This window comes from Necator americanus, chromosome I (assembly GCF_031761385.1).
Source record: "Necator americanus strain Aroian chromosome I, whole genome shotgun sequence".
Lineage (NCBI taxonomy): Eukaryota > Metazoa > Nematoda > Chromadorea > Rhabditida > Ancylostomatidae > Necator > Necator americanus.
In genome coordinates, this window is record NC_087371.1 from 24,282,678 (window position 1) to 24,307,569 (window position 24,892).

At 40.5% G+C, this 24,892-nt stretch overlaps 1 protein-coding gene across 1 annotated transcript; it reads left to right on the top strand.

The window, feature by feature from the left end:
• Nucleotides 1–3,025: 3,025 nt before the first annotated feature.
• Nucleotides 3,026–23,944, top strand: RB195_006717 (uncharacterized protein; the record flags this gene model as incomplete). Its single annotated transcript, XM_064179950.1, has 19 exons — nucleotides 3,026–3,062; nucleotides 9,714–9,826; nucleotides 9,960–10,034; nucleotides 10,220–10,366; nucleotides 14,540–14,653; nucleotides 14,716–14,880; nucleotides 16,871–16,894; nucleotides 19,642–19,727; nucleotides 19,785–19,968; nucleotides 20,027–20,113; nucleotides 20,163–20,244; nucleotides 21,265–21,417; nucleotides 21,837–21,976; nucleotides 22,272–22,357; nucleotides 22,422–22,558; nucleotides 22,645–22,733; nucleotides 23,245–23,333; nucleotides 23,422–23,524; nucleotides 23,786–23,944. The coding sequence occupies 19 exons, from the start codon at nucleotides 3,026–3,028 to the stop codon at nucleotides 23,942–23,944; spliced, it is 2,070 nt and encodes a 689-aa protein (XP_064036865.1).
• Between the last annotated feature and the right edge of the window lie 948 nt (nucleotides 23,945–24,892).

Here is a 24,892-nt window from a genome sequence, read left to right on the forward strand (position 1 = left end):
CTCACTACGTCAGATTCGTAGCATTTTGTATCTAAGTATCGATTTGTCAGTATCGATCTTTTTTCTCGGAAGAATGTGAAGTGTGACCGCTACTGTTACGTATGTTGATTCACAACAAAAAAAAAAAAAAAGGTAAATTTTAAAAAAAAAAAAAAAAAAAAAAAAAAAAAAAAAAAAAATTAAAAAAGGAAAAAAAAATTTTTTTTAAAAAAAAAAAAGAAAAAAAAAAAAAAACAAAAAAAAAAAAACAAAAAAAAACGAAATGAAATATTGTTCTGCGCCTCAGTTCTCAAAATGTCTTGCTCTCAAGCGATTTTTATCGACCATACTCTTTCTTATTCTAAATATTTTCTTATTTTCTCATTCAAAAGAAATATTTTGTTTAAAAATAGTCAAAAGGTAACCATTTCCGTAGAGCTTCACCTTTCTCTCAATATAGTTATCTTAGCGCAAAAAAGAACAGAATATTACATAAATTGCAGTTGTTCCTCTTAGTTTATATTTTCAGTTTATGCAGCGGGTGTAGCGCAGTCGGTAAGAGGTTCCGCTTTGAGTGTACGATAAATCAATGGTTCGGAACTGCCCTAGTCCCAAACAAGCTATCCATCTCCCAGGGGTCGATAATTCGGTGTCAGATTTGTCTGCGAAGATAAAAACACTGAGTTGATACATTGGCTCGGCTCCGTAAGCCGTTGTAAGGCTGTGTGTACGTTCATGAAGACATGCCTAATCGTAGTTTATGATCTGATCGTGGCTTGTTCCCTCCTTGCCTCTTCCATTAGTTCATGTAAGCAATGGCGAGATGTTACGATTACAAATGTACTCACCTTCGCCCTGCTTGTTTGTTCTGTTTGAGGGTAAATCTTGGAGAGATAACATGGAAACACATGCACGTGCGCTCTCATTCGACATTCACCGTTTGGAAGAGGGTTCTGTTCAGCGGGCGAAACAATTCTGGATTGAAAGATCCACGAGCGTGGAGTGGCCATGAGCGTGAGAAAATGTTCGGAACGGCAACGCTCGCGAACGGCTCGACCCACTGAACGACTGCGCTTTCGAGTTGCTGGAGATTCCACCAGGAACTGGATTGATCGCGAACGCACCCACAGCGCCAGCTTCAGTTCAGCTCATCTTGAGTGTTGATAGACCAGACAGAAAAAAGAAGAAAAGAAAGAGACAAAGGGGGAGAGGAAGGGAAAAAAAACAGACCGAAAAACGCGACAGAAATAATAGGAAAGAGCGTAATGTACAGAATACAGAAATCTTGTATTTCGTTTTATTTTTGAGAATATTCTAGAAAAAGCGAATCTTTTTCTAAAGCGAAAACGAAAAAATGTGAAAAGGTGGTCTACTTCGATATCTATGACTAAGAACATCTTCGGATGCTGCAGTTCTATAAACGGTCGTATTCGGTTTTCTTCGAGATCCTTACTCAAATACTGAGATTCAATCCAGAACATTCTTTCTGAAGACGTATCCTTTATTGCTTCATCCCATAAATGTTACGATTTTATAGACTCCTTTTGTTGTTTAAAATTAAAACTAAACAGAACTTTTGTCATGTCTAAAATATCTTCTTCATTCTCTATGACTTTTCCTCTTCCCTCTTTTTTTGGTGAACTCCCAATACTCATCTTCCAAAATTCACTCGTCTATGATAAAAATAAAGGAATAATGCAGGTGAAAATGGCATTATTCATCGGAGGACGGTGGTCGTCCGCTTTTAGAGCTTTCGTGGGTGGTGAACGCTTTCAATGGTGGTGAAGTCTCCATCATTATAAAAAAAACGGCGCCCCGAAAACCTATAGCTTAGCTCAGATGGAGACGAATAGGTGTGTGGAGCGTCTGGATTCAAAAGGATCGTTTCATCACCGACCTTATCCTTTAATCGCATTAGCACCTCAATGAACGACTGTTCATATAACAGCGGAAGGTGTTCGTCGATCGTGTCTACTACGGTAAATAGGTCACGAACGTCCTAGTACTTACTCAGTTTAACAATTTTTGGAGGCCACAAAAGAAACATTGGAAGGGGGCCATTCGCGAATTCCTTTTTGCCGCAATTTTTTTGTTTAAACTTTTGTTTTTTGTTAAGATAATCGATATTTTAGAGATACCATAAGGCGATTCATCAATACTTATACACATAAAATTCTATAAAACAAGATTTGATCTCCTTTAAACTTCACCCACCTTCAAAAAGAGATGATATTTGCTGCAAATCTGTGGGTTGTGTTGCCGTATATGAGGATGTTCGAAATTGCGCTTTTTTCCCCTCCGTTTTTTTTCTGCTATTCTCTATTTTTGCTTCCTAAGGTCAACTCTCAGGTAATCACCGTTAATTCTATTATTTGTCCACACATTTCTTTTTTCTCATTGGAGGAAAATAGAAGTTTACTGGGCATTTCCAGAAGTAAGAAGGACTACATGTGTACGAAGGACAGGAGGAAAAATCTTCACGTGAATGTGGTATCATATGGTATTGAGAAATTTTCTTCATCCAACGGAAACATTCTACGAAACGTTTGAAATAATTTGAAAATGAGGTTGAATTCTCTACATCTCACATGCGCTCTCGTAAAAAAAAATTAATGCTGTTCTGTTCAAAATTAATTAGCAGCTTATTTTCGTAGACACATTCCACCTGTGTAAACGAACCCCGCGCAGATCCAGCATCTTCAGGTGAGATCCCCTCCGCTATTTGCGTATCAAACAAACCGAAATCAACACGAACACACTAGTAGCTTAGTGGAAACTCTAGTTTTTCGGATTATCTCATTGAGCGAGCAGAGGACCGACATTGAAGGGTTTCCTTGAAACCACCTTTGCGGGGTTAGCTGAACATGGCTGCACTGCGTTGCGATCACGTCAGCGATTGGCAACAGCTTTGAACGGGGGTGGATGTGACGAGGGTTCGAGCCGCTGCGACTGCAGTCGCAGCCTCCGCCGTCTCAGCGCCTCGGCACCGCGAACCCTCCACTCCTCCGACTCGCGACCGGCATAGCAGCAGTCCGGTTGTAAAGCTATGGACGGTGCGGCCGACCTGCTAGCACTTCTGCCCGGTCAGTTTACGAATCGATCGATAATTTATTATTGATTTCCGTTTATTATTCAATTGCTGCTGGATACTTGTTTTTATGGATTTGGAAGGTCGTTTTCTTCACATCTCCCTGCATTGGTCCCATACACCGTTTTTTTTACGCTTCGAATGTGATACGAATGTTTGCGAGAAAGAGGTTTACGGCGAATTTTGAATTTGAAGCAACAGAGAGTTCAAAAATCCAAAGAAGACAAAACTTATTTTCTTTGAATGGTTCCTGAAAAGGAATAATTTGGGACTAAAATCTTCATTACACCGCAACTAAGAATGTTCTCAAAACTTTTCGGTTCCTCTTATTGGCTCCACCCGGTTACAATAAAACTAAGAGAAAAGGCAGAAGAAAGCGAGTAATTGTGGACTTTGTTGTAGGAAAGTGCCTGCAATGGTTGTTTGGTCAGAAATTCCTTACAATAGGAGAGCAGGGTAAATAAAATCGTACAATGATCCTTTATTTGACTTGGGTGCAACGGTTCAACTTCGACAATCTCTCTGGAAAGGGATTTTTTTTCGTTATCATTCTAATTTTTTTCACTTATCCTTTCTATTTATTAATTTAGTTTTGTTACATTGACATCTATGAAGTATGAAATTTCGTGCATAGAGAATTTTATGGAGTTTTCAACGATATCTGCGTAGTTTCCTATCGAAATCTCTAGAGACACTTCAACGAATTGTCAATAGATTCCGCTTAGCTGCTGATAATTAAGAGGAACCAGTTTTATTCCAGTAATTGTCGATATCTTAGGCTTGATGCAAATTATTCTCTTCTCTCATCCTTTTCGACTTACTAAACTGACTTTTCCAGTATTTCGTGTTTTTTTTGCAGAGATTACACAAAATTTTCCACTCTTCAATAACAAGAAATTTTTGTTTATCTCTATTTGACTTTTTTTATAATTACTCACAAAGTTAGTCGGATAAGGCGATTCGAAGTTTTAAAAGTTTTTTCCCGGAACAAAATTCTATTTTCACTTTCTCATCCGAAGATTTTTTATTTCCGGATAAAAATATGAAGTTTCCTCCTCTACTCTCCTTCTTATCGTTTTTCGTTCTTCTTCTCATTCATAATTTTTCACGATAATTAGGCATTTATTGGAAAAGATCTTTCCTTGGGCCCATGAAAATATGTGCATTCTTGCTGTTCTCCACAAGTTTTTCCTGCTTTATTCAATTTCAGTAATTCATTTTCTTCCTTTCTTCAACATTTTCCGCCTACCAGCTAATGCTGACTAACGTTACAACGATGATTTTTCTTTAAAGGTTCCTTCTTTCCTCCTCTCATCCCCGATTGTTTTCCTATTTGTCCCGATTCTTCCAAAATGTACCTTCATATCGCTCTTTACAAAAAGTCATCTCCGCTTCTGCTCTTCTCCTGTTGCGGATTCATGTCCATTTGTTACACTTTCCATCCGCATATCATCTTTCCTGTCATCTGCTGTCCACAGCCAGAAATTCCTTGCCGAGCGTTAACTGCGTGCACTCCGGAAACGATATCCAGTTTTTCCCACGCAAAGAATCCACAGAAACTCACTCCACTTTTGCAAAATCATCAAACGACGCTCCATCTCTCTTTTTCTCGTAGCTAACAATGATAAGATGACTACGAAATAATAAAATATTTGCGGTGACATCATCGATGGTCCCACGCAGGTGTAATGTGCTCTACCCACGATGTTTTGAGATGAATCATCAGCAGACCTACCGTCTGCTTTCATTCCGACACTGGAGGATTTCCCCACCTTCTTTCAACATCGCTATCGCTTGCTATAATTAGTAGATTCGTTTTGATAGTTGAGGGATGATTAACCTCTGTAAAGAAGGAGAAGATTTGATTTTTTTTTTGAAGTCTAGAAATAAAATTAGAACGGAAGTCAGGATGAGATTGTCAGAAAATTGAATGTTGGTCAGGTTAAAGTGTCTGTTCTATTTCTTTGATGTAGATGTATTTGCTAATGTGAGGAAACCGCCTTGAAAAGAAAAAGAAAACTTCCAAGAAATAATGATCATTTTAAAAATTGTTTTTGTTAGAAACGGTTCAGCCAAACAGAAACCCTTCGGTAAAAGTATCTTTGATTTTTTTTCCAGGTTTTTGGAGATAAAAGACGGAAGTAATTGATGAGCACAGTTGTGTAATATCGCTTTTGAGAGGTAAAATATGTTAATTTTTCAGTAGATCTTTGAAGGTGAGGAGGCGGGTGTAGCGTAGCAGTTAGAGGCTCCGCTTCCTGCACGATCGATCGGAGGTTCGAATCCTCCATAGTGCTCACCAAGCCTTTCATCCCTCCGGGGTCGATAAATTGGTACCAGACTTGCCTGGGAGGATAAAAGCACTGACTTGACACATCGGCTAGCCACCGCAAGTCATTGTATAGGCCAATTACACGTTCGTAAACCTCAAACGATTCTGAATTGAAGTGAACGTGGGGGTGCATCCCAAGCGGATTGATTAACGCCAGAAACTTATCCTTTATCCTTTATATGTACAAAAGAGATAAAAAAAGAGAGATGTTGGCATTCGTATTCGTATTAAAGGCATCACCCCACGAATGTGAGGTGGTGATTCTATCCATTTCTTCCTAATTGCCGTGAAAAACAGACCGGAAGATACGGTCTCCAGCGTTCTGGCGCGCTCCAATCGAACTCCTTGTGGGATGAAACAAGCGTAACTTCCTTCTTCTGTCACATTTCTGCTGCACACGTGCTGCATCTTAGCGTCTTGTGCCTGTATAAAGCAAACAGTACACCTCAAAGCCCAAATCAGTTAAAATGATTTTAAAAAATCGATCCAGTAATGGAAAAAACGTTAAGCAACGCAAAGAACAGAATTCGAAGCCGTTTAAATTCGCCTGTTGTGGCTTGCGCAACCATAAGTACGTGTTTTGATCAGAGCATATGGTCTTGCTTCGGTTTTGGCTCCTTACTTGACGTATTGAAACGTAACGCAAGCGTATTGGCATAGCGTACGCGAATTTCCTTTTCTCAACTTCAGCGCAACGCATCCACTTTTTAGTTGCGTTGCACTGAAGTGTGGAGTCATTGAACATGGTTGAAAGAATAGTGGATTTGTTTCAAGCAGAGAAATAAGATACATCGTCCCAGACGCGCTGCGTTCATCCTGAAACCGTTCTGCGCTGGCCATATTTGTCCTGCAGTTCACCTCGATCACTTTGACTTCCATTGTTGGTCGATTTGCTCGAGCGATCGCCAGTAATACTTCCATTTGTCCCGTGCAAGAGTCGTCCATTGATTCCTGCTTTCGCCAGAGACATTGTAACTACCCGCTCAACACAGTCCTGCGGATACTGCTTGATAAAAACACCTTTTTTTCCAAATCTTGGATTGATGGGGAGTTGTAGGAGGGAAGAGGGAGTGGGGGGAGGTGGATGTTAAGATCGAAAGGCGGAGATAAAGTTTGTCTATGAATATACTTTTTGTTATATGTCATGCATATATGTTTTAATTCTAACCAAATAATCAAATTAGGGCGGGTGTAGTTCCGCTGCCTACAGAATCGACCGGAGGTTCGAATCCGCCCTAGAGCTCACCAAGCCTTTCATCCCTCCGGGGTCGATAAATTGGAACCAGACCTGTCTGGGAGGATAAAAGCACTGACTTGACACATCGGCTAGCCACCGCAAGTCATTGTGTAGGCCAGTTACACGTCCGTAAACCTCAAACGATTCTGAATTGAAGTGAACGTTGGGGGCGCATCCCAAGCGGATTGATTAACGCCAGAAACTTTATCCTTTATGCTTTAATCGAATTAATTAATGCGTTTCCAATAATGCTTCACTTCAAAAACATCACTAATGTAGCGTTTTAGTTACTGGTGTCTTCACCGATATAATAAGAGACCTCAGCCTATGAATTCCCTTTTTGCGTCTTTTTTTCGTGAATGATTTCCGTAGAATAAGGGATTGAGCAGACGGTGCACCTCGCCGGTTAGCAGGGTTGAAATGGAGGGCGCACTAGCGGATGATAGCCATGACAGCTGTGCTCGGCTCTAAGAATAGCAGCAAACAACTTGTACCAGATAAGACAGATAGTTTGCTCATGAAAATAGTTGAGTCCTTTGGGTTTTTGAAACTCTCAGAAGTTAGAAAAATGTACGGTAATAAAAACTAGATCGATTTCTTTAATTTAGCTGGACACGAGGTTCTTACAGTCCTTTATTCGTGGCTAACGTTTCCTCTCAGGCTCTGAAGAAGGCAATATCGCCTTCTTCAGAGCCTGAAAGGATAAAAAAAACTAGATCATTTCATAAATAGTAAGGTTTTCCTACCCTTCCTTCATTTTTTTCCAAAATTAATATAAACCCATTCTTTCTGAAAACAGAATATACTTTGAATTGATGTTGTCTTGCTTTACCAACCAGCTTTTGGTGAAACTTTCTTAAAAACTTTGCGTTTCGACAGCTTAATTCCAATGAAAACCTGAAAACGGTTCGAGGCCTTTGATGCTAAGGATATCCCATTTAACTCCTCCTCTCCCTCTCTGCCAAGCCTCGAAAAGTCGTTCTAAGTAAACGACGCAGGAACTTCTAATAGGAAAACAAACTGACAAGTCTCACCGAACGAGCGAAGCTGGTGAACCCCAGGGTACTCAGATTCTCACCTAAGGCGAATAAGATCTACGCATTCTACAGTATTCTTAAGTACTAATGTGTGAATAGTGTTAAGCAACGACAAGAAAGCATAAATCCAGTTCACTATGCCGAGATAATGCAACAATGAAGAGCTAGGAGAAAAAAATACTTTTTTTCCACTTTTCCTCATTCTTTTGGAAATTTTTCTTCTTTCTTTTCTTCCTGCTAACCTTTCAATGTCGCTCTTTTGAAATTCACTTGTTCGCAACGAAGAATACTCTTCTACTGCCGTCCTGACCTCGTCTTTTGAAATTTTTGGCTTGGAATTTATAGAACCACCGTCATCATTGCTGCTGCTGGTCCCAATACGCAGAATTAATATTTTTTGGAGTTTCCATTGTTTTCCATTGTTCCCTTTACTAAACTCAACAATATGATTATGTTCTCATTCGTCAATTCCGTCTAACTTTGTGAGAAAAAAAATTTAAAAATTGATTTGAACTCTCCAATGCTTCCACTAGGACCAAGATTACGATAAATTTGCGACGTTTTTTTAGAGCAGATTAGTGTAGGGATTCTATTCCCTCTTCATTGGACTTTTATTTACGCAGTTGGGGAAATCGCATCTTTTTGGCTTTTAAAATGAGCCAATGCGTCATCTGATAAAGACTCGACAATGATCCGATACAGCATATCCTTGGATGCGTTTTCTGCTCATCATATCTACCTAGACTTGAAAAGAAAATGATAGAAATGATACGACAAATGAGTGCTAGAAGCTCCATGCCTTCCACAACTTTTTCCCTAACATTTATGAAAAATTTGAAATTATAAGAGGGTACCTACAAGGTTGTTAGACAGAACGTTTTTTAGATTGAGATCTTGGTTTTTTTTGTTTTTTTCGGGGCTTAAATACAGGTTGATCGGAGGAAACTTATGTTCGTTCCGTTAAGCGCCACACTACCCTGGGTGTGTGCTTCGATAATCGTTCAAATTGATGGAAACAGAAGCCATATTCATCGAAACTCGTCTTACGTAGTGTCCATGTCCACACATCGCTATTACGGTCCTTGGAGAAGCAGTTCATGGGTACATTCTTGAGGCGATCACATCGAATACGACATAATTGAACGCTTCGTTACCAAAATTTGAACCGATAATGTTTTTTATTCAACATTTTCTCGCTATTCAATGTTCTACAATATCCGGCAGCTTACTGAGGCAAATCGTTCTTTACGTGATATCGCTCTTGCTATTCTTCGTCAATTCCATGTTATCAGCTGTTTCTGTTTCTTCTTTTTTTCCATGACGGCTTCTGTCTTTTCATCGAGCTAGATTTTGTAAGTTTCCCGCGATCGACAGAAATTCTCCGTCTAGTCTACGTTTCGAAAATGGCGTCCAGAAATCAACAAAAACGAAATGAGCGCCGGCGAATTCAAGCATTCATCGAAATCCGCAAGCAATCCTCCTGTTTCAATTCCGAAAATCTTTTTCTATCGGCAAAGAAATCCGGGAATTCGGTTCTCCTTTTAATATAACATTTCGGCGAAGCGTTGGAAAACTTTTGAACATCATTAAGATCCACGAAGAAAGAAAGCGCAGTTGAGAAGTACAACGTATATGGTACCTTTCCAACGCAGCTTCAGAACGTCTACAAATATCAGCTTGAGGAATTTTTGTAACTCCAAAAAATATCCACTAGTCCTAAGGCATCTGAAGAGAAGTGGCGGTAAGAGTGATAATATAAGTGTGAATGAGAAAATGGAATATATTTTTTCTACTTTTTAATGGTTTCCTGGATAGAAGAGCTTTTCCGGTGATTGTTCGTTCTCCAGACAGTATTAAAGGGGAGTTCTCAACAAATATAACAACAATTCATTGGATTTCGCAGCAGCTCACATTCTATCCTGTTGAGCAGAAAAACTGTACCAGTAATGTTACTGTAATTGACCGAATTCACCCAACCCTAAAATAAATCACTTCCTTCATGTGCGGAAAAAAAACGAAGAAGAATAAATCCTCGTTTAGAAGTGCAAGAGGCTTTGTCCGATGAATTCGACGGCATAGAATGTTCAATTGGTCCAGGGCCAGATCTATCACAATCGCCATTTCGACTCGAGGTACCTCATCTCGGCAGACAGGTCGGTTCCTTTTCCGGAAAGGTTTCCATGTTTCCATAGATTGTAGACGGGATTCAAAGAATAGGAGTAGATGGTAGCTACAGAAGTACGCTTTGCATACTGAATGCACTGCAGTAATGTGAATTGATCGTAGATCACATTCATCCCCGACATTGCGCATCTGGATGACTTCGACTCGTCAGGTTTGCATAGGATCAATTTGTCAAAGGTGAGCAGAGGCATGTTTTCTCCGAACACAGCATTTTTTTCAACTTTTCCTCTATCTTTTTCCTTCTCAGTTGCAAGTAACCGCCGTAGCAAAAGCTGCAGCCATGGCACCCGGCTGCTGTGTTTTCGCGTTTGCCCGCAAACTGCTCTTCGTGACTTTTGGTTGCAAAGTTTGCTTGATTTTAGACCAGCGCTCTCTTCACCGACGGCCAGTCCAGCTGTTGCCTGGAGCTCATCCTCGGCAGGGGTCGTAACTGGAGAGATCCATTGATCAAGTTGTTCGACAAATTGTACCCAAACAAATGGGCTTTCTTCATTGTGGAACTTGAACAGGTGTGTTTTCTGCAATTGCAGAATTTGTTTGATCTGAGTGCAAATCTTCGGAATGCTCTGTTCTGCAGCGCTTCTCGTAGTCGTGTTCCTAAGGACAGCCGGAGTTTCAGACACAATAATCCCTTCTATATTTTGATACATCATACAGTAACTGCTGGGCAATAGTTTCATTCTATACTTCTAATCTTCTTTTTAATCTGTAGAGTTTTTACTACATTGCGAATCCCTTCATACACTCCAGAGCACGTATGGATCGTTAAAATAATTGTGGTCCTGAAACATAGCAGACTGATTAATTGTAATTTAACTGTTTTGGAGAAATTACTGCGCCGAAAGGTCATCCCTGATACGGGATAGGAACTAATTTGAAATCAAGCGAGTGAAAATTTGTTTATTTAAGACTTCTTCTTCAGGACTGATCCAGAAAGTGAAATGTTGCAACTGTTATGCTGTCGTGGAATGTTTGCGTTTTCCTTTCAGTGTAAATTAAGTTTTGAGCCCGAACAAAAATTATAAAACATGCACTGGTACATAGTCTAACGAACACTATGATGGTATAATAATAATAATAATAATATTAATTATAATATTAATTATAATATTAATAATAATAATAATAATAATAATAATAACAATAATAGTAGTAATCGTAATAATAATAATAATAATAAAATAATAATTTCTTTCTCTTGCAACACCTCTCTGATGGCCACTCCTCCCAAAGATTCACGCCAAAGATAAAAGTTGGAGGATGGAACAGGATTGATTTATGCCAGAGGTTTCATCATTTTTTAAAATCCTTTTTATCCTCTAACGATCGAATTTTAACTTTATTCCCACCTACTAACAATTTTCAAATGATTGCCAGGAGGGAAAAGGACTCTGCAAGACCTATTTAATTTGATAGTTCTAAAAATAAAGTAGTATTTTTCTTCTTTTTCATCTGAGCTCAAGAAAAAGAACTTTTGATGAGCGCAGAAACACATAAAAGCCGTCTCTAATTTGGCCCAAGGTTCCACCTCTTTCTAACGTTATTCTTCAGATTCATCCGCAGAAACGCACATAAGATAGGTCTTATAAATTTTCTTTTTTTTTCTAGAAAAAAAATCTAAGGGGTTAACGAAAATTTTGATACAAGTGAAAAATTGAGATCTCTTTCATGTATTCTGTTCACTGATAATGAGATGAGTCTTACAGTTGTGTTACACTGAGAAGAAAGAAAAAAGCGACAGAACAGAACAGAGTAAGTGCACCACATCTGTCGTTCCGCTCAAAAGTTGGGTTCTTAAGCAAGGGCTGAGTTCCTGCAGTGTAACACGACTTTATGAAGAATTATGAAGAAAGAATATTGTTCAGGGAAACTAGTACATGTATGCAGTCTGGTTGTTCTGAATGTACGATTTAATAACATTTCTCTGGAGATTTGGCTACATTTTTTAAATTTTTATTTTGATTTGTAAATATACCTCTGAAATAATCGAATAGTTACAGGAAAAAGCAATCACGTATTGTCTCCTTTTTCCTTATGTCTTCTTTTTCTTACTTTACAACAAATTCTAGTTGCACTTCGATGTTCGTTGATAGAACGATCTGGTTCTTGCAGTGTAGGCATCCCAGTGTAGGCATCTTCGTTCTCTTGTTCAATTTTAGAATTATTCATAGAATCTATAGAGACCTGTAGGCAGTTTCATTCAAGAGTCACTGGGTGGAAATAACTCAAAAATATACTATATAATAAATGAACGTAAGTATTTCATTAATACGAGATAAAAATGTAAAATATGTAGGATAAAGTCACTTTGAGCGGGTAGCTCAGCGGTAGAAGAGCAGCACTACGTCTGCACAATCGATGGTTTGATACCACATGTGGCCAACCAAACCTTTTGTTTTTTGAAGTCGAAAAATTGCTAGCTGACTTTGTTTTGCGAGACAAAAGGGATGACTTGATACATTGATTGGTCATAGAATTTATTGTATAACCAAACCTCATACGTATTCATTGATGTCTACGATTTATAGCCGAAGTCGTACGGATTGACGTATCAATTGGTTCCGTGTTAAAGTTCCGTTCAACTTCCTCGAGTTTCCATAAAAGCGGTTTTCTATAACGGTGACTCTTTGGCTATCCTTGACAGATAACAAATCTTGCGATAGCAAAAATCTCCCCTCATTTTTGTGCTGAACTAACATACATACCCAGTTTCAGCTCGAAAAATCAAATTCCACGAAAATACACTTCTTTCCAATTTTTGAAAAGTTGTTGGAAAAGGGATAGCAGAATCTCTTGCATAGTTGTTACCATGAATAACATTGCAATCTGTCCTACCCACCTGATAACTGTCGTTATTCAAATGGAAGCTAATTAATTCATATCAAATTAACTATAGGGACACCGTTAAGAAAACGAATGCGAGAGCAGCAAAACAAAAAAAGAGCATTTTTTAGCTAATAGTGTCAGAGGTAAAAATAACATAAAGAAACTAATTGAAACACTAAAAATATAAAGTCTAAGAGTGGATTTTTAACAGTTGCCAATTTCACCACAAGTAAACTAATGTATCTGAAGTGGTTAAAGACATCATTCCACGAATCTGAGGTGGTACGGATTTCAGGAGGAGTATTCTTATCAGGGATAGTAGATTATGGAGAGAAAGGTGATTTCGTCCATTCCTGCCTAATTACCGCAAAACGGCCCGGAAGATACGGCTTCGAGCGTTCCGGCGCACTATTTTCCACAAAGAGTTCGACTGGAGCGCGCCAACCCTGTGCGGCGCCGCATCTTTCGGGCCGTTTTTTACGGCAATTAGGAAGAAATGGACGGAACCACACACCTCTCCATAATCTACTGTCCCGTATGCGAATACTCCACCTAAAATGCGTACCATCTCAGATTCGTGGGGTGATGCCTTTAAATCCGCTTACGTTGCGCCTACGCGTTCACTTCCATTCGGGATCATTTGACGCTTACGAACACGTGTCTTGCCTATACAGTGACTTGTGGAGGTTAGCCGATGCGTCAAATCAATGTTTTTTTTTATCCACTCAGACAGAGGCTCTGAAATCCATGTAGTACAAGTTTATCGACTTCGGAGGAATGAAATACTTGGATGGCAGTAGGGCGGTCTCGAACAATCGTGCACTCACAGCTAAACCTCTTACCGATTGCGCTACAATCACCGTATCATGATTATATGCCTGTTTTTTAATCACAAAAGGTGAAACGACTAGCTTTTCTCACTTGGAACACAAAAGCGACAGGTGTGAATGTAAAGTAAAGCGGAAATTGTTGCTATTTGTATTTCGAGTAACACCTCAGTCATGATCTCTACCGTGCACAACAATACTTTGAAAGGTGGAATTCTAAAACAGTAATTCCCCGTCGAAAAAAAGAGGGATCCAAAGAAAGGAAAAACGTAAAAAAAAGTCTCTTGTTTTCTTTCTTATTCCTTTATGGTCATTTTACATGAAGGGCTGGTGTAGTGTAGCGGTTAGAGGTTCCGCTTCCTGCACAATCGATCAGAGGTTCGAAACCGCCCTAGTGCTCACCAAGCCTTTCATCGCTCCGGGGTCGATAAATTGGTACCAGACTTGTCTGGGAGGATAAAAACACTGAATTTCCAGATCGCATAGCTCCCGTTAGTCATTATGTAGGCCAGTTACACGTTTGTAAACCTCAAACGATTCTGGATTGAAGTGAACGTGGGGGCGCATCCCAAGCGGACTGGTCAACGCCAGACACTTTATCCCTTATATTTTGTTTTAAATGAGAAATGGAGCCCATTAACGTTTACGAGAAAATCACAGCACGTATTTTTCGCTACATTGGGCTGACCGAGGCATACGGTAGATTTCTCGCTTCACCTCTGCAGACATCTTTTCTCATGTTTTCGACAAAAGGACTAGCAAAATGTTCGCATCAAGTTGCAAAGTGACATTGATAGATGCTTGACAGGCAGTATGTAGATCCTCTGTCACGTTAGAACGATTGCAGAAACCTATGCGGTTAGGCATTCAACAATAATGTGAGCGGGAACATCCTCGAAAGCGCATTTGCCTCCGCGGAAAAACTCTGCGTTGATGGTGTTTCGAGTTGTTTATATGAGTGTTGAGCTTCGGATGGAACGTTATTAAGCGAAACAGCATGTTACACCCTCCGATCCGCTGTTTTTGCAGAGCCAACCAACGTATCATCTTCTTTGCTGCAATTCCCCGGTTATTTCGACAAGACGAGAAGATACCCCGGACTCCACGGAACCTTCGTCACAGATCAGCTCACCACCGGAATCAGTAACTTGGCATCGCTTGCGGCACCGTACTTCTCGATCCGCTTAACCTTCGGATCTTTTCAGGTGGCCGAGTCCAGTAATTTTTCTTTGTGGATCGTTCCCGTCACACGAGTGTTCGCCCTCCCTCCTCTGCCACAGCCGAAGAAAGTGAGGATCGTAAAAAAGATTGTGAAGAAACGTACTCCGAACGAGGATGTCTATGACGAAAATGGGGACAAGAAGAAACTTGTGAGTTTCCACTGGCAAGTTTTTGTAGAATTCATGAGGATCCGATTTCTGAGAATTTTTTTATTTTTTTTTCTAAATACGATTAGGACATGTGCAGAAGTCACGTGGGTTACGCGAGTTCCTACGATGAAAAAATTGAACAGTGTAGATATCCGCTCTCTTATAGCATGTTTTTGCTTACCAAATGATCTTTTCACTGAATTTATCAATCACTTGGAGTCAAGAAATTGAATAGACGAAGTAAGAATTCGAGCATCCACTTGTGATTCCGCTTCCATACTTCTACATGGATGATAGCACGAATTTCTAGAAATTTGTACATCTGGTATACAATCTCATAAACATGTGAAAAGAATATATGCTTGATGAAATATGCACCCTTTTCTCTATGCTGTCTCCACGGATCCATCATGCGGCTAAGTATCGGGCTAAGTACATGTGTTGATGGGAAACTGAGACTTTTCCTTTCTTTTTTCACTAAGAGCATTGAATAATGCATTCTTTGGTGCTACACAGCTTTTAGTTCCTACTTACTTTTAAAACAATGCTTTTTATACAGTCGATTTGAAAATTTATCATGTTTGCGTATTTGCACAATAATATAAAGTATAGTCGAGTCAAAATCACCCGAAGCTTAGTGTAGTTGCGTAAGCGGCTGCGCTCGGAGCTGCGCGACGCAGTAAGCGGTTCTGATCGAGGTGGTGCCTCCGCTAGCATCGTTCGGACTGCTTCAGATCATTTTGAACCGACTATAACAATTGAATGTGCCAGTTTTGCAGACATTGCTTAAAAAGAGCATACCACGAATCTGACGTGATGAGGGAATCCGTGGGAAAAGCTAGAGATGGGGCTGTAGATTGCGGTATCAGGGATGGTTCCAGAGATCTCTCCCAATCGACGTAAAAAAGTGGGAATCGCTCTAGTTCCTACAAGTTAGAACGCACCTCTATGTACACCCTCCGGTGCCCTCAGAGGCCTATTCACTGGTTTTACTTGAATAGGTTGGTGAGGAGACCTCATTAATCGTCGACTGTTCGCACGTGGATGCGGCGTGTTGGAACCGAAGTGAAAAACGGCGCCTTCCGCGCCGTTTTTTTACGACGATTAGGGAGAGATGAGTGGAACCACCCTGATCCCGCAATCTGTAGATTGCGGGATCAGCCTCATCTCTTGCTTTTCCCGAGGATTATTTCTCCACGCCAGATTCGTGGTACGCTGCCTTTAACCAATGGCATTTTTAAAGTGTATCAAAGTTTTTGGACTCAAAAAAATCTGGATTGCATTGCACTTGTTCATGCGTAAAATCTAAACACTTCCTGGTTATTTCTTCTTGGATGTAAGTCTGCATAATCTTTCTTTTTTACATTTTGTTTTCTTTTCTCCATTGTTTTCCCGAAATTCATGTGATTTTCCATGAAATTGCAGTAATTAACAATACTTGGCCTTTGAAAGTAGAGCTCCAACCCATATTCACATATTGAAAGAGTCCTTGACTTTCCAGGAAATAAGAAACCTTAATTTCTCTCCTGTAAATACACGAACCACAGAAGATATTCTTAGGTTTTTTTTTAGTCATTTTTGCCCATTCCAGAAAATTTAAAACCATGACCATAAAACCGTAATCTTAGAGGATCACTGGTTGTTAGAGTAACAGTAACTAATGACGATGCCAATTGCAGAGATAAGATTATTGTAGTAACTATTGATTACGTACGTTGTGCCACTTTTAACCAGAAAAAAAAACTTCAAGAACGTGAAGAAAATACGTTTAACTTCAAGTAGGCGTCACATTGTGACAATAAAAGACCAATAACATTTATGGAATCAGCTTTCGTTTCCGTTCCGTTTCCGTTTCTCTTCGTGTAGTGGCGATACAGTTTTATTGCGGATCGAAATTAAAGGAAATGAAAAGAGCTCGGTATAGTCGTTCATGAAGACCTCTTGTTACTGTATGTAGTCTTCATATGCTTTAATGAACGCTACTTTTCAGAACGTGACCTCCAACGTCTCGAAAGTGAGTTGCAAAACTTCCTACTGTCTCTCAGCCGAGTTGTTCCTCCTTCTCCGTTCCATCTCACAGCAGCCTCTTCATAACAGCCTGTAATCTATCGGAAACTTACTAAGCGCAACGAAACGCTTCAGATCTTTTTCTTGACTCGTCAGCAAGTTACATGCATAGCATCCATTGATTCATCGTAGTATATAATAGCAACCATTGCCTGGCTCTTGCATTTCACCAGGATTTCAATTCATTCTGGCTTATGATTATCAGCCAGGACGAATAAAAATGCATAAAATCCGCACAGTCCATACAGTCCTTGACTTTCTAGAAAGTAGTGGACATTAATTTCTTTCGTGTTAACACACGAGCCACGGAAGATCATCCTTAGAATGATCTGTGAAGGACCTTCACGTAATTTTACGATTTTCTGCCTATCTCAGAATATGCAACCTTGGCAGTCGATCAGCGAGCACTTAAATGAATTGCTTAAATTGCAAATTTCTGGAAAATGATGGAATGAGTAAAACAATGATATTGCATAAGATTTTGTCGAATCCTTGGAAGTAACCAAGAAACAATCATCAGTATCTAGCAGAATAACGTTATGATAGAATAGAATGAACGCTATAGAATGATAATACGTGAAGGTGGATTCATTAAAAAAAAGTATATGAGAGAGAGTTCCGTCCTTCATCTGGATTGGTTTCGATTGTAGCTTTTTTCTCTTCAAAAATCTGATCGCATCAAAAACACACCGAATGCGATTGGACGAGCATATGCGTGAATAAATGATTCAACTCTTTAAGTTCCCTACTGTATCAAAGCAAACACACCTTTCTGTTCCAGGCTTCCCTGGATTTATACTTTCTTGTGGTCACTACATATTTCTGCTCAAACTTCAATTTTTAAATTGTATTTTTTCAAACCAAACGAATCAGAGAAGACAATGCTTGGCAATCTTCTAGAATACAGAAGACATTATGCGCAAGAAGTTTAGGTAAGAATGTAGGTCCGGAGTAATTTCTGAACAAGGAACGTGGTATAATCGGGTCAAAATGATCTTACTCCACGAATCTGGGGTTGTACGGATTTCCGGTGGAGTATTTGTATACGATTATTGAGAGAAGGGTGATTCCGTTAATTTCTTCCCAATTTCCGTAGAAAATGGCTCGGAAGATACGGTTTCGAGCGTTCTGGCGCACTTTTTCCTACAAGGAGTTCGACTGGAGCGCGCCAGCCTTGTGCGGCGCAGCATCTTCCGGGTCGTTTTTTACTGCAATTAGGAAGAAATGGGCGGAATCACCCTCCTCTCCATAATCTACTATCCCTTATAAGAATACTCCACCTGAAATCTGCACCACCTCAAATTCGTGGGGTGATGCCTTTAAGCAGTTGTGGAAACGGCCGCGTCCGAGAGGAAGTAGCGTAGATGTTGAAATCGAGGGGACCTTGCTCGCTGAAGTCAGAATGAACCCGTTTACGATGGTCCCACACCGATCCCAACCGCATCGCTTCGAGTGCAGCCATTTTACGCAACTTCACCTAGCTTCAGGTCATTCTGTCCTAACTATACCATCTCTTCTATTACTTTTCGCCACTGACAGGGAGAAAGAGACAGTCCATGAAATTTCCCGAGGATTGAGAAGGGGATGTGTCAAACGTCGGGGCGACAAGTCTCAGCTCTGCGTGACGAGATGCAATCGAGCACTTTTTGCCGCGTGACAAATCATAAGCGTTAAAGTGACCCACGTCAGTTCTCGTTAACTATAGCGCACCGTCTGTGAAAAATCCTGCGGAAACAGGTTCAGGTCCTGTCAAGAAGTTCTGCTCGCCGTGCTACGTTGAGTTGTTTAGCGTTTGTACCCGGCAGACCCTTTGTAGACGTCTTTCGTAGCGGTACGCATATACTTCCTATAGATAGCCAACGATTGTGGCTTGTTGTCAACCCAGAAAAGTTATGTGCATGGTCCAGATCCGGAGAAAACGTTAGCAAAATAAAAAAAAAACAAAATAATACAAATAGTGATTCCGTCCATTTCTTCCTAATTGTCGTAGAGGTCCGGAAGATGCAGCGCCGCTCGAGGCTGGCGCGCTCCAGTCGAACTCCTTGTAGGAAATAGTGCGCCAGAACGCCCGAAGCCGTATCTTCCGGGCCGTTTTTTTACGGCAATTAGGAAGAAATGGACGGAATCACCCCCTTTCCATAGTCTCCCATCCCGTATACGAATACTCCACCTGAAATCGGCACCACCTCAGATTCGTAGGGTGATGCCTTTAACTCATCGGCATATGATTACTATCGATCGACGCTATTAACACGTTGCCGGGTTGGTGTCCCGCACCGAAAACACTACAAAAAACTGACCGGTGCGCAGCACGGGTTCCAAGGCCACACTTGTTTGGACACAGCATAACTCGTCCAAATGCATTCGATATTCGATCTTTCGAATGATTAACTCCATTATGTCGACTCTCTGCAGATTTTTTTTCCCACGAACCACGAATCTTCACCTTTCAGGTGGCTTAATTACCATTATGTCAACCACCCCAAACAAACACAATGAGCGTATTTCTAGCATGTTTCTTCCTAGAAACAACCTATGTTCTTGCCAGTCAATTAATCATCTCGTACTTATTGATACTGCTGTAATAACTCTATCATATAACATGATAACACCAATATCTTAGTTTTAACAGTAGGCATTTAACAATTTAAATGAAAGCGGCTTCATCTGAACACAAACTCGAATGTTTTCCAGGTTCGAGCGATACGGAAGAAGTTAGAGAAGAAGGAGGACGAGGCACCTGCAGCGGCAGAGTCTCCAAAGCCTGCAATGACTAATGGGTTAGCGGACAACTGTTACATTTCGATAAAGCTAGAACGAATTTCACTCTTGAACAGAACATCTTCACCGATTCGGTCCTCGCCTGAAGTGTCCACAACGCCAGAAAAATCCGAAAAATCCACTCTCGAAAAATCAGCCGAAAAAGTGGTGACGCGATCCAGTCTCAGTCGAAGTCCAACTTCGAACGGTGTAGACAGCAACGCGGGCACATCAAATTCGGTGACTCCAGAGCGAAAACTTGTGAATAAACTGAAATTTGTGGATTTTTTTGTGAAAAAACTAAGCGTTTCTTTTCAAGATCGATGAATCCGAATATTCGAGTATAAGCGATCTCAGAAAGAAGCTGATGGAATCATCCGAGAGCACCAGCGGATTGAGCGGAGAGGTTGGGCTACTCGTATGGGCAATGTTTAAATTGTATTAACTGGTTACAGCGATGGTCAACGGTTCCGCCACGGGTTTCTACAACAAGGAAGAGTCTAACGCCGGACAGAAGGCTGGATCCGATCTATGAAGGTGATTACCTGGATCAGGAAGCTTTAGCTAAATAGGATACTGTAGATTTCCTTCCTTTACTCGAGCTCTGAACTCTCTCTGAACATTATCAACTTCCTATGTGCACAAAGGTTATCCATAATTCGAGAAATTATGGAATAACAGAAAAAGTTGTACAATATAACCAGACAATCTCATCACTTCTCATCTCTTCCCCAATCCAGAGCTCGAGCGTTGGAATACGGTAAGCGCTTATACTTCATGTTACCTATCAACTAAGAATGGTATGCACGAACGTTCCTGGAACGCTGACGGGTATCCAAAGATTTCCTGGGCATCGCAAAGAAGCTAACATCCTCGGCGGTGATATCCATTGCCTATCCTTTTAGAGATATAGGTGCACACGTAACTCTTAGCTTCCCAAAAGCTGATACGGATTACGACGAAGCTCATGAAGCAGGGCGAACTCTAGAGCTGAAACTTCGTGCATACTACCTCAACAGTGTAGTAATAGTTGAGTTGTAGAAGCAGTAGAACTTCTTAAGGCACCACACCTTGAAATTGATGATGTTGGGATTTCTTCGCATAAAGATAAAAGGGCAAAAAGATAAAAGGTGTATAGAATACGAGTATGAGCGCCATCGCGCCTAATTCCCCCTTAACTGGCTCGAAAAACGGCGTGAGAAATAGCCTTCAGGTTTGAATTTTCATCCCATGCACCTTTTAACGCTCCATACTAGTACACGTAACCGGACAAAACGCTCTAACAGCAGTCTATTCAAGCAGGACGAATTAGGAAGGAGGTGAGGGATGGACGCGTGCACAGAGCTGGCGCGTTGTAAGGTGCGTCGTAGGAAAACTCGAGCCCAACACCGTTTCTTACGCCGTTTTTTAGGGCGATTAGGGGCAATCCATCCCCAAACCTTGTCTTTACGATCGAGACATCCGATATACACTACTTTTTGTGGAGAGTCCACAACGTGGTCAACTTCGTGGTGTGCTGCCTTTACCGTGATCACTTTTACACTGTTCTTAAAACAGGTGATCGGAAGTCACGCATCAAACCATATGCTTTCGGACATTTTGCAAAAGAACGAGGTCAAGAGAGGAGTATTCCTGGAAGCAAAGAGTCGCTGAGTGATCAGCAAGAAAAAGTGGTTGCCAGTTCACCGAAGAAGGAAAAGAGTCCCGAAGGTGATGTGTTGCTTTTCCTGACACGATATTCTGTGAGCCACATCTGTAAGCCACATCTGTATCGTAGTGCCGGAAGTCGTACCTTACTGTATTTTTGTAGTTTTAGTATTTCGAGGATCTTTTCAAAAATTCTGTTCACCTTTATTTCAGCCAATGTTTCAGCGTGATCAACTTATTTCTGCTTATATTACAGTGGTAACATTTTTTCCAGAAAATAGTGAAAATACTACTAAGTAAGCGTAGAATTCGCAGGAAAGGAAAATTGAACTAAATGAATTTTCTTCAAGAACTTAAAATTTACATTTCCTATTATTCAGATCAATTCTTTTTACGATTCATCCAGTTTAAGTAGTGAAATTAGTTTCTGATTTTAATTTTATTTCATTATCTGGTTATATATAAACCAAAATTGTTTTAAGGCAAAGGTCAGAAGAAAAGATCCGTGTCACCAGCAAAGATCCACGAACAGGAAGTGGTCTGCAGGGCGAATGGCACCAGTGCCGAGATGCCGGTGCTTTGCCTACAGCTCATTCTCAGCAACTACTTCACCTACGAACAGGTATAGTTTGCGCTGAATATGTCCAACCAAGTTACCGCGACGCTTCTCACACCCTCGGCACCCTCAGTATCACGGGTCGAGGGCGCAGCGCACAGCTCGAGAACCACTATGTCCAGTGCTTTTTGAGGTCACCCTTACTTTAAAAGGATAAAAGTGCATAAAGGATAAAGTGCACGGCGTTGATCAATCTTTATGGGTTTGCGCCTATGCATTCGACATCAACTCGGACCTCATTTGAGGTTTATGAGGACGCGTGCAGCCTATTTTAGTTGGATAGTACCTGCAATTTTTACAGTTGGGTCATCTAAGAGCTGTGCATCCTCACTGGGACGAGATATGCGGGCAACTTCTCAACAGTGGCTACTACAAACTGCTCGAAAGGTTGGTGTTTTCCCCTTTTTTGGAGGTTGAGAAGCTATTACGGAAAGACGGAATCCTCGTTAAGGTCGGATAAGCTACTCATGGCTCTGCAACGCAAATTGCCTGCCGATCCAGGTCTTCACTTCCCGACAACAGTTCTTACTAACATTCAAGTGCACATTTTGAACTCTGTGGATATAATGAGAGCTGTGCTTGATGAAGGTGCGTCCGTGCCGTCTTCACAGTATCCCAAGATTCGATTTATTCTCTTTAGATAATTCCTCTTACCACTCTACTTTTACGTTCAGGTGTATGTTGTTTCCCGTACGGAGTCATACTGGATAAAACAAACGTTCTTCTCGACCAGGTCGAATTCATGATGAAAGGCGGAGATCAGGTGTTTATCGCCCTTTGTTTAGAAAAAAAAACAAAATAAACAAATAAGAAAAAACGGGATGTGATGTTGGGATTGATGATGTTCAACATACATTCTATCTCTCAACCTTCCACTTGTTTTCTTGAATATACCAGCAACAGTGTGGCAGAAGGCACCTGAAAAAGTGTTCCGGTTGTGTTGTTTGGATTGATGACCAATTAGAGTTTTTGTGTAAGAAATTTCTGTATTTTTAAAATATAATGATCTACTTTTGTGTCGCTTGCTCTTTCCAAACAGAAATACAAAAGTGGGGAATTCACCGACATCGTTTGGTGTTGAAAACCACCGCTTTCATCACGTTCAGCAAAAATTTACATTTGCACTCGACAAATAAACTTATACTAATTTTCATTTCAATTTTTAAACCGTTCTAATTGTATCACTTAATTAGCAGTATTGTATTTTCAACGAAGTTCCGTGGAAATATTCTGAATCCGACTGACCAACACTTTCCACATTCTTTTTTTTACAGGATACAGTTAAATGGGAGCCGGTCGCCCTACTGGCCAAGAAGGCGGCACTGCATTATCGCACTTGCATGGAGAGGACAATGGAAGAGAGGTAGTTGTTTTTTTTTGGTTCCTGAGGAACCTCCGCAACAACTCCATGCTATTGTTCACGTGAATAATTGCTTATAAAATGACTTTAGACTCGGCGAAGGTCTACGGCTGAAAGCAGCGCAACGAATAATCCGGCTTGACTCGTTCCTCGTCGAAAGCACGGTCTCGAAACTTGAAAAGGATGCTACCAAGGTACGTCTAGGCGCATTCATGTTGGTTTACATGAAGTTTTTTGCTGGAAAACACATAGTCGGTGGAAAATATGTTCAGCCGTGTGACCTCGACGCGTTTACCGCAGTTCCGTTGTCTACTTGACACGCACACGCTCGTTCTTTCTAATGCCCTCACTCGTGAACGCACGATTTTCGGTCACAGCCAACACCTTCTCCGCTTCCTCTCCGGGAAATGTCTGCGGCATTGTTGTTGTCTTGTCTGGCCTTCTTCTTTTTTCAGGCGAGGGATGAACTGAAATGGGAGCTGGAGCAGCTTCAACAACAGAATACACAGCTGAGGAAAGACAACCGTCAGTTGAAGATCGATCATATGCGCCTGGAATCGCGTGTGGAAGTGCTGGAACAGAAGTTCAAGACACTTGCAAGGCTGCTCAGTTGAATTTTTCAATTTTCTCTCGTGCCTCCATAACTTGTATAGTAATTTTATAGTTATTTTTCGTTCATAGTGCTATCCCCATTGTTAGTTTCTCTTTCTCGGCCGCATAGTCCAATATACCGGCGGATTGCCGGTGTGCTCATCATCGATTGAACAATTTTTTCTTACATGGAAATTTCCTAATTTAAATATTTGTAAATTATTCGTTCACATTCTCGCATCACGGAGATTAAGTGCTGTGTTGTTCTTTGCCTTACAAAAAATTTCGTCTGATATCAGGCAAAATTGTGTTATTTGTGAGTTCACCTTCGAGTTTCGATTTGCTATTTTCTCTCACCGCTCCTATTTCTTTTTATTCTGTTGTTTTTCGTATTTCCCCTTTCAAAACGAAAAACAGCACTGCGTGCTTTTACCCGCATACTTATGTCGCTCATATTCGAAGCTTTCCCTGGTGTTCACAAGCCAAAATGTCCCATCGACTAATCCGCCATTGACACATAGTTTGTAAAAAAAACAATAGAGATGTTTGAGGTGATCTGGTAAAGATTTCATGCAGTTTCCCATGAATGTGAAATGAAAATCGCTTTTTTTTCTTCGTTGGGACCTCGAAGTTCCGAGTTCTAAGAGAATCTATTGAAATTAACAGCACATCAAAGAAGTTATTTTCCTTTTGCTATATTTTCTGATTCCTCGATTGTTTCGGAAAGAAAAGTATAGGGACATTAATTATAAGGACAATTTCTTTCCAACCAGTTATTTTCAATTAGGAATCATCCGCCTGGAGTACGTTTTACGAGTATGGCTACATTTTCTTTGTTAGGAGGATCTATTGGAGGAATTTTGACTCCTCCTTAATAGGTACGGATTTGTAACAAGGTGTTGTCGTTGTGCACAAAGCGTTTAAAGTAAAATTCTGAAAATTCTAAACGTATGCTTAGAATAATGTGTAGA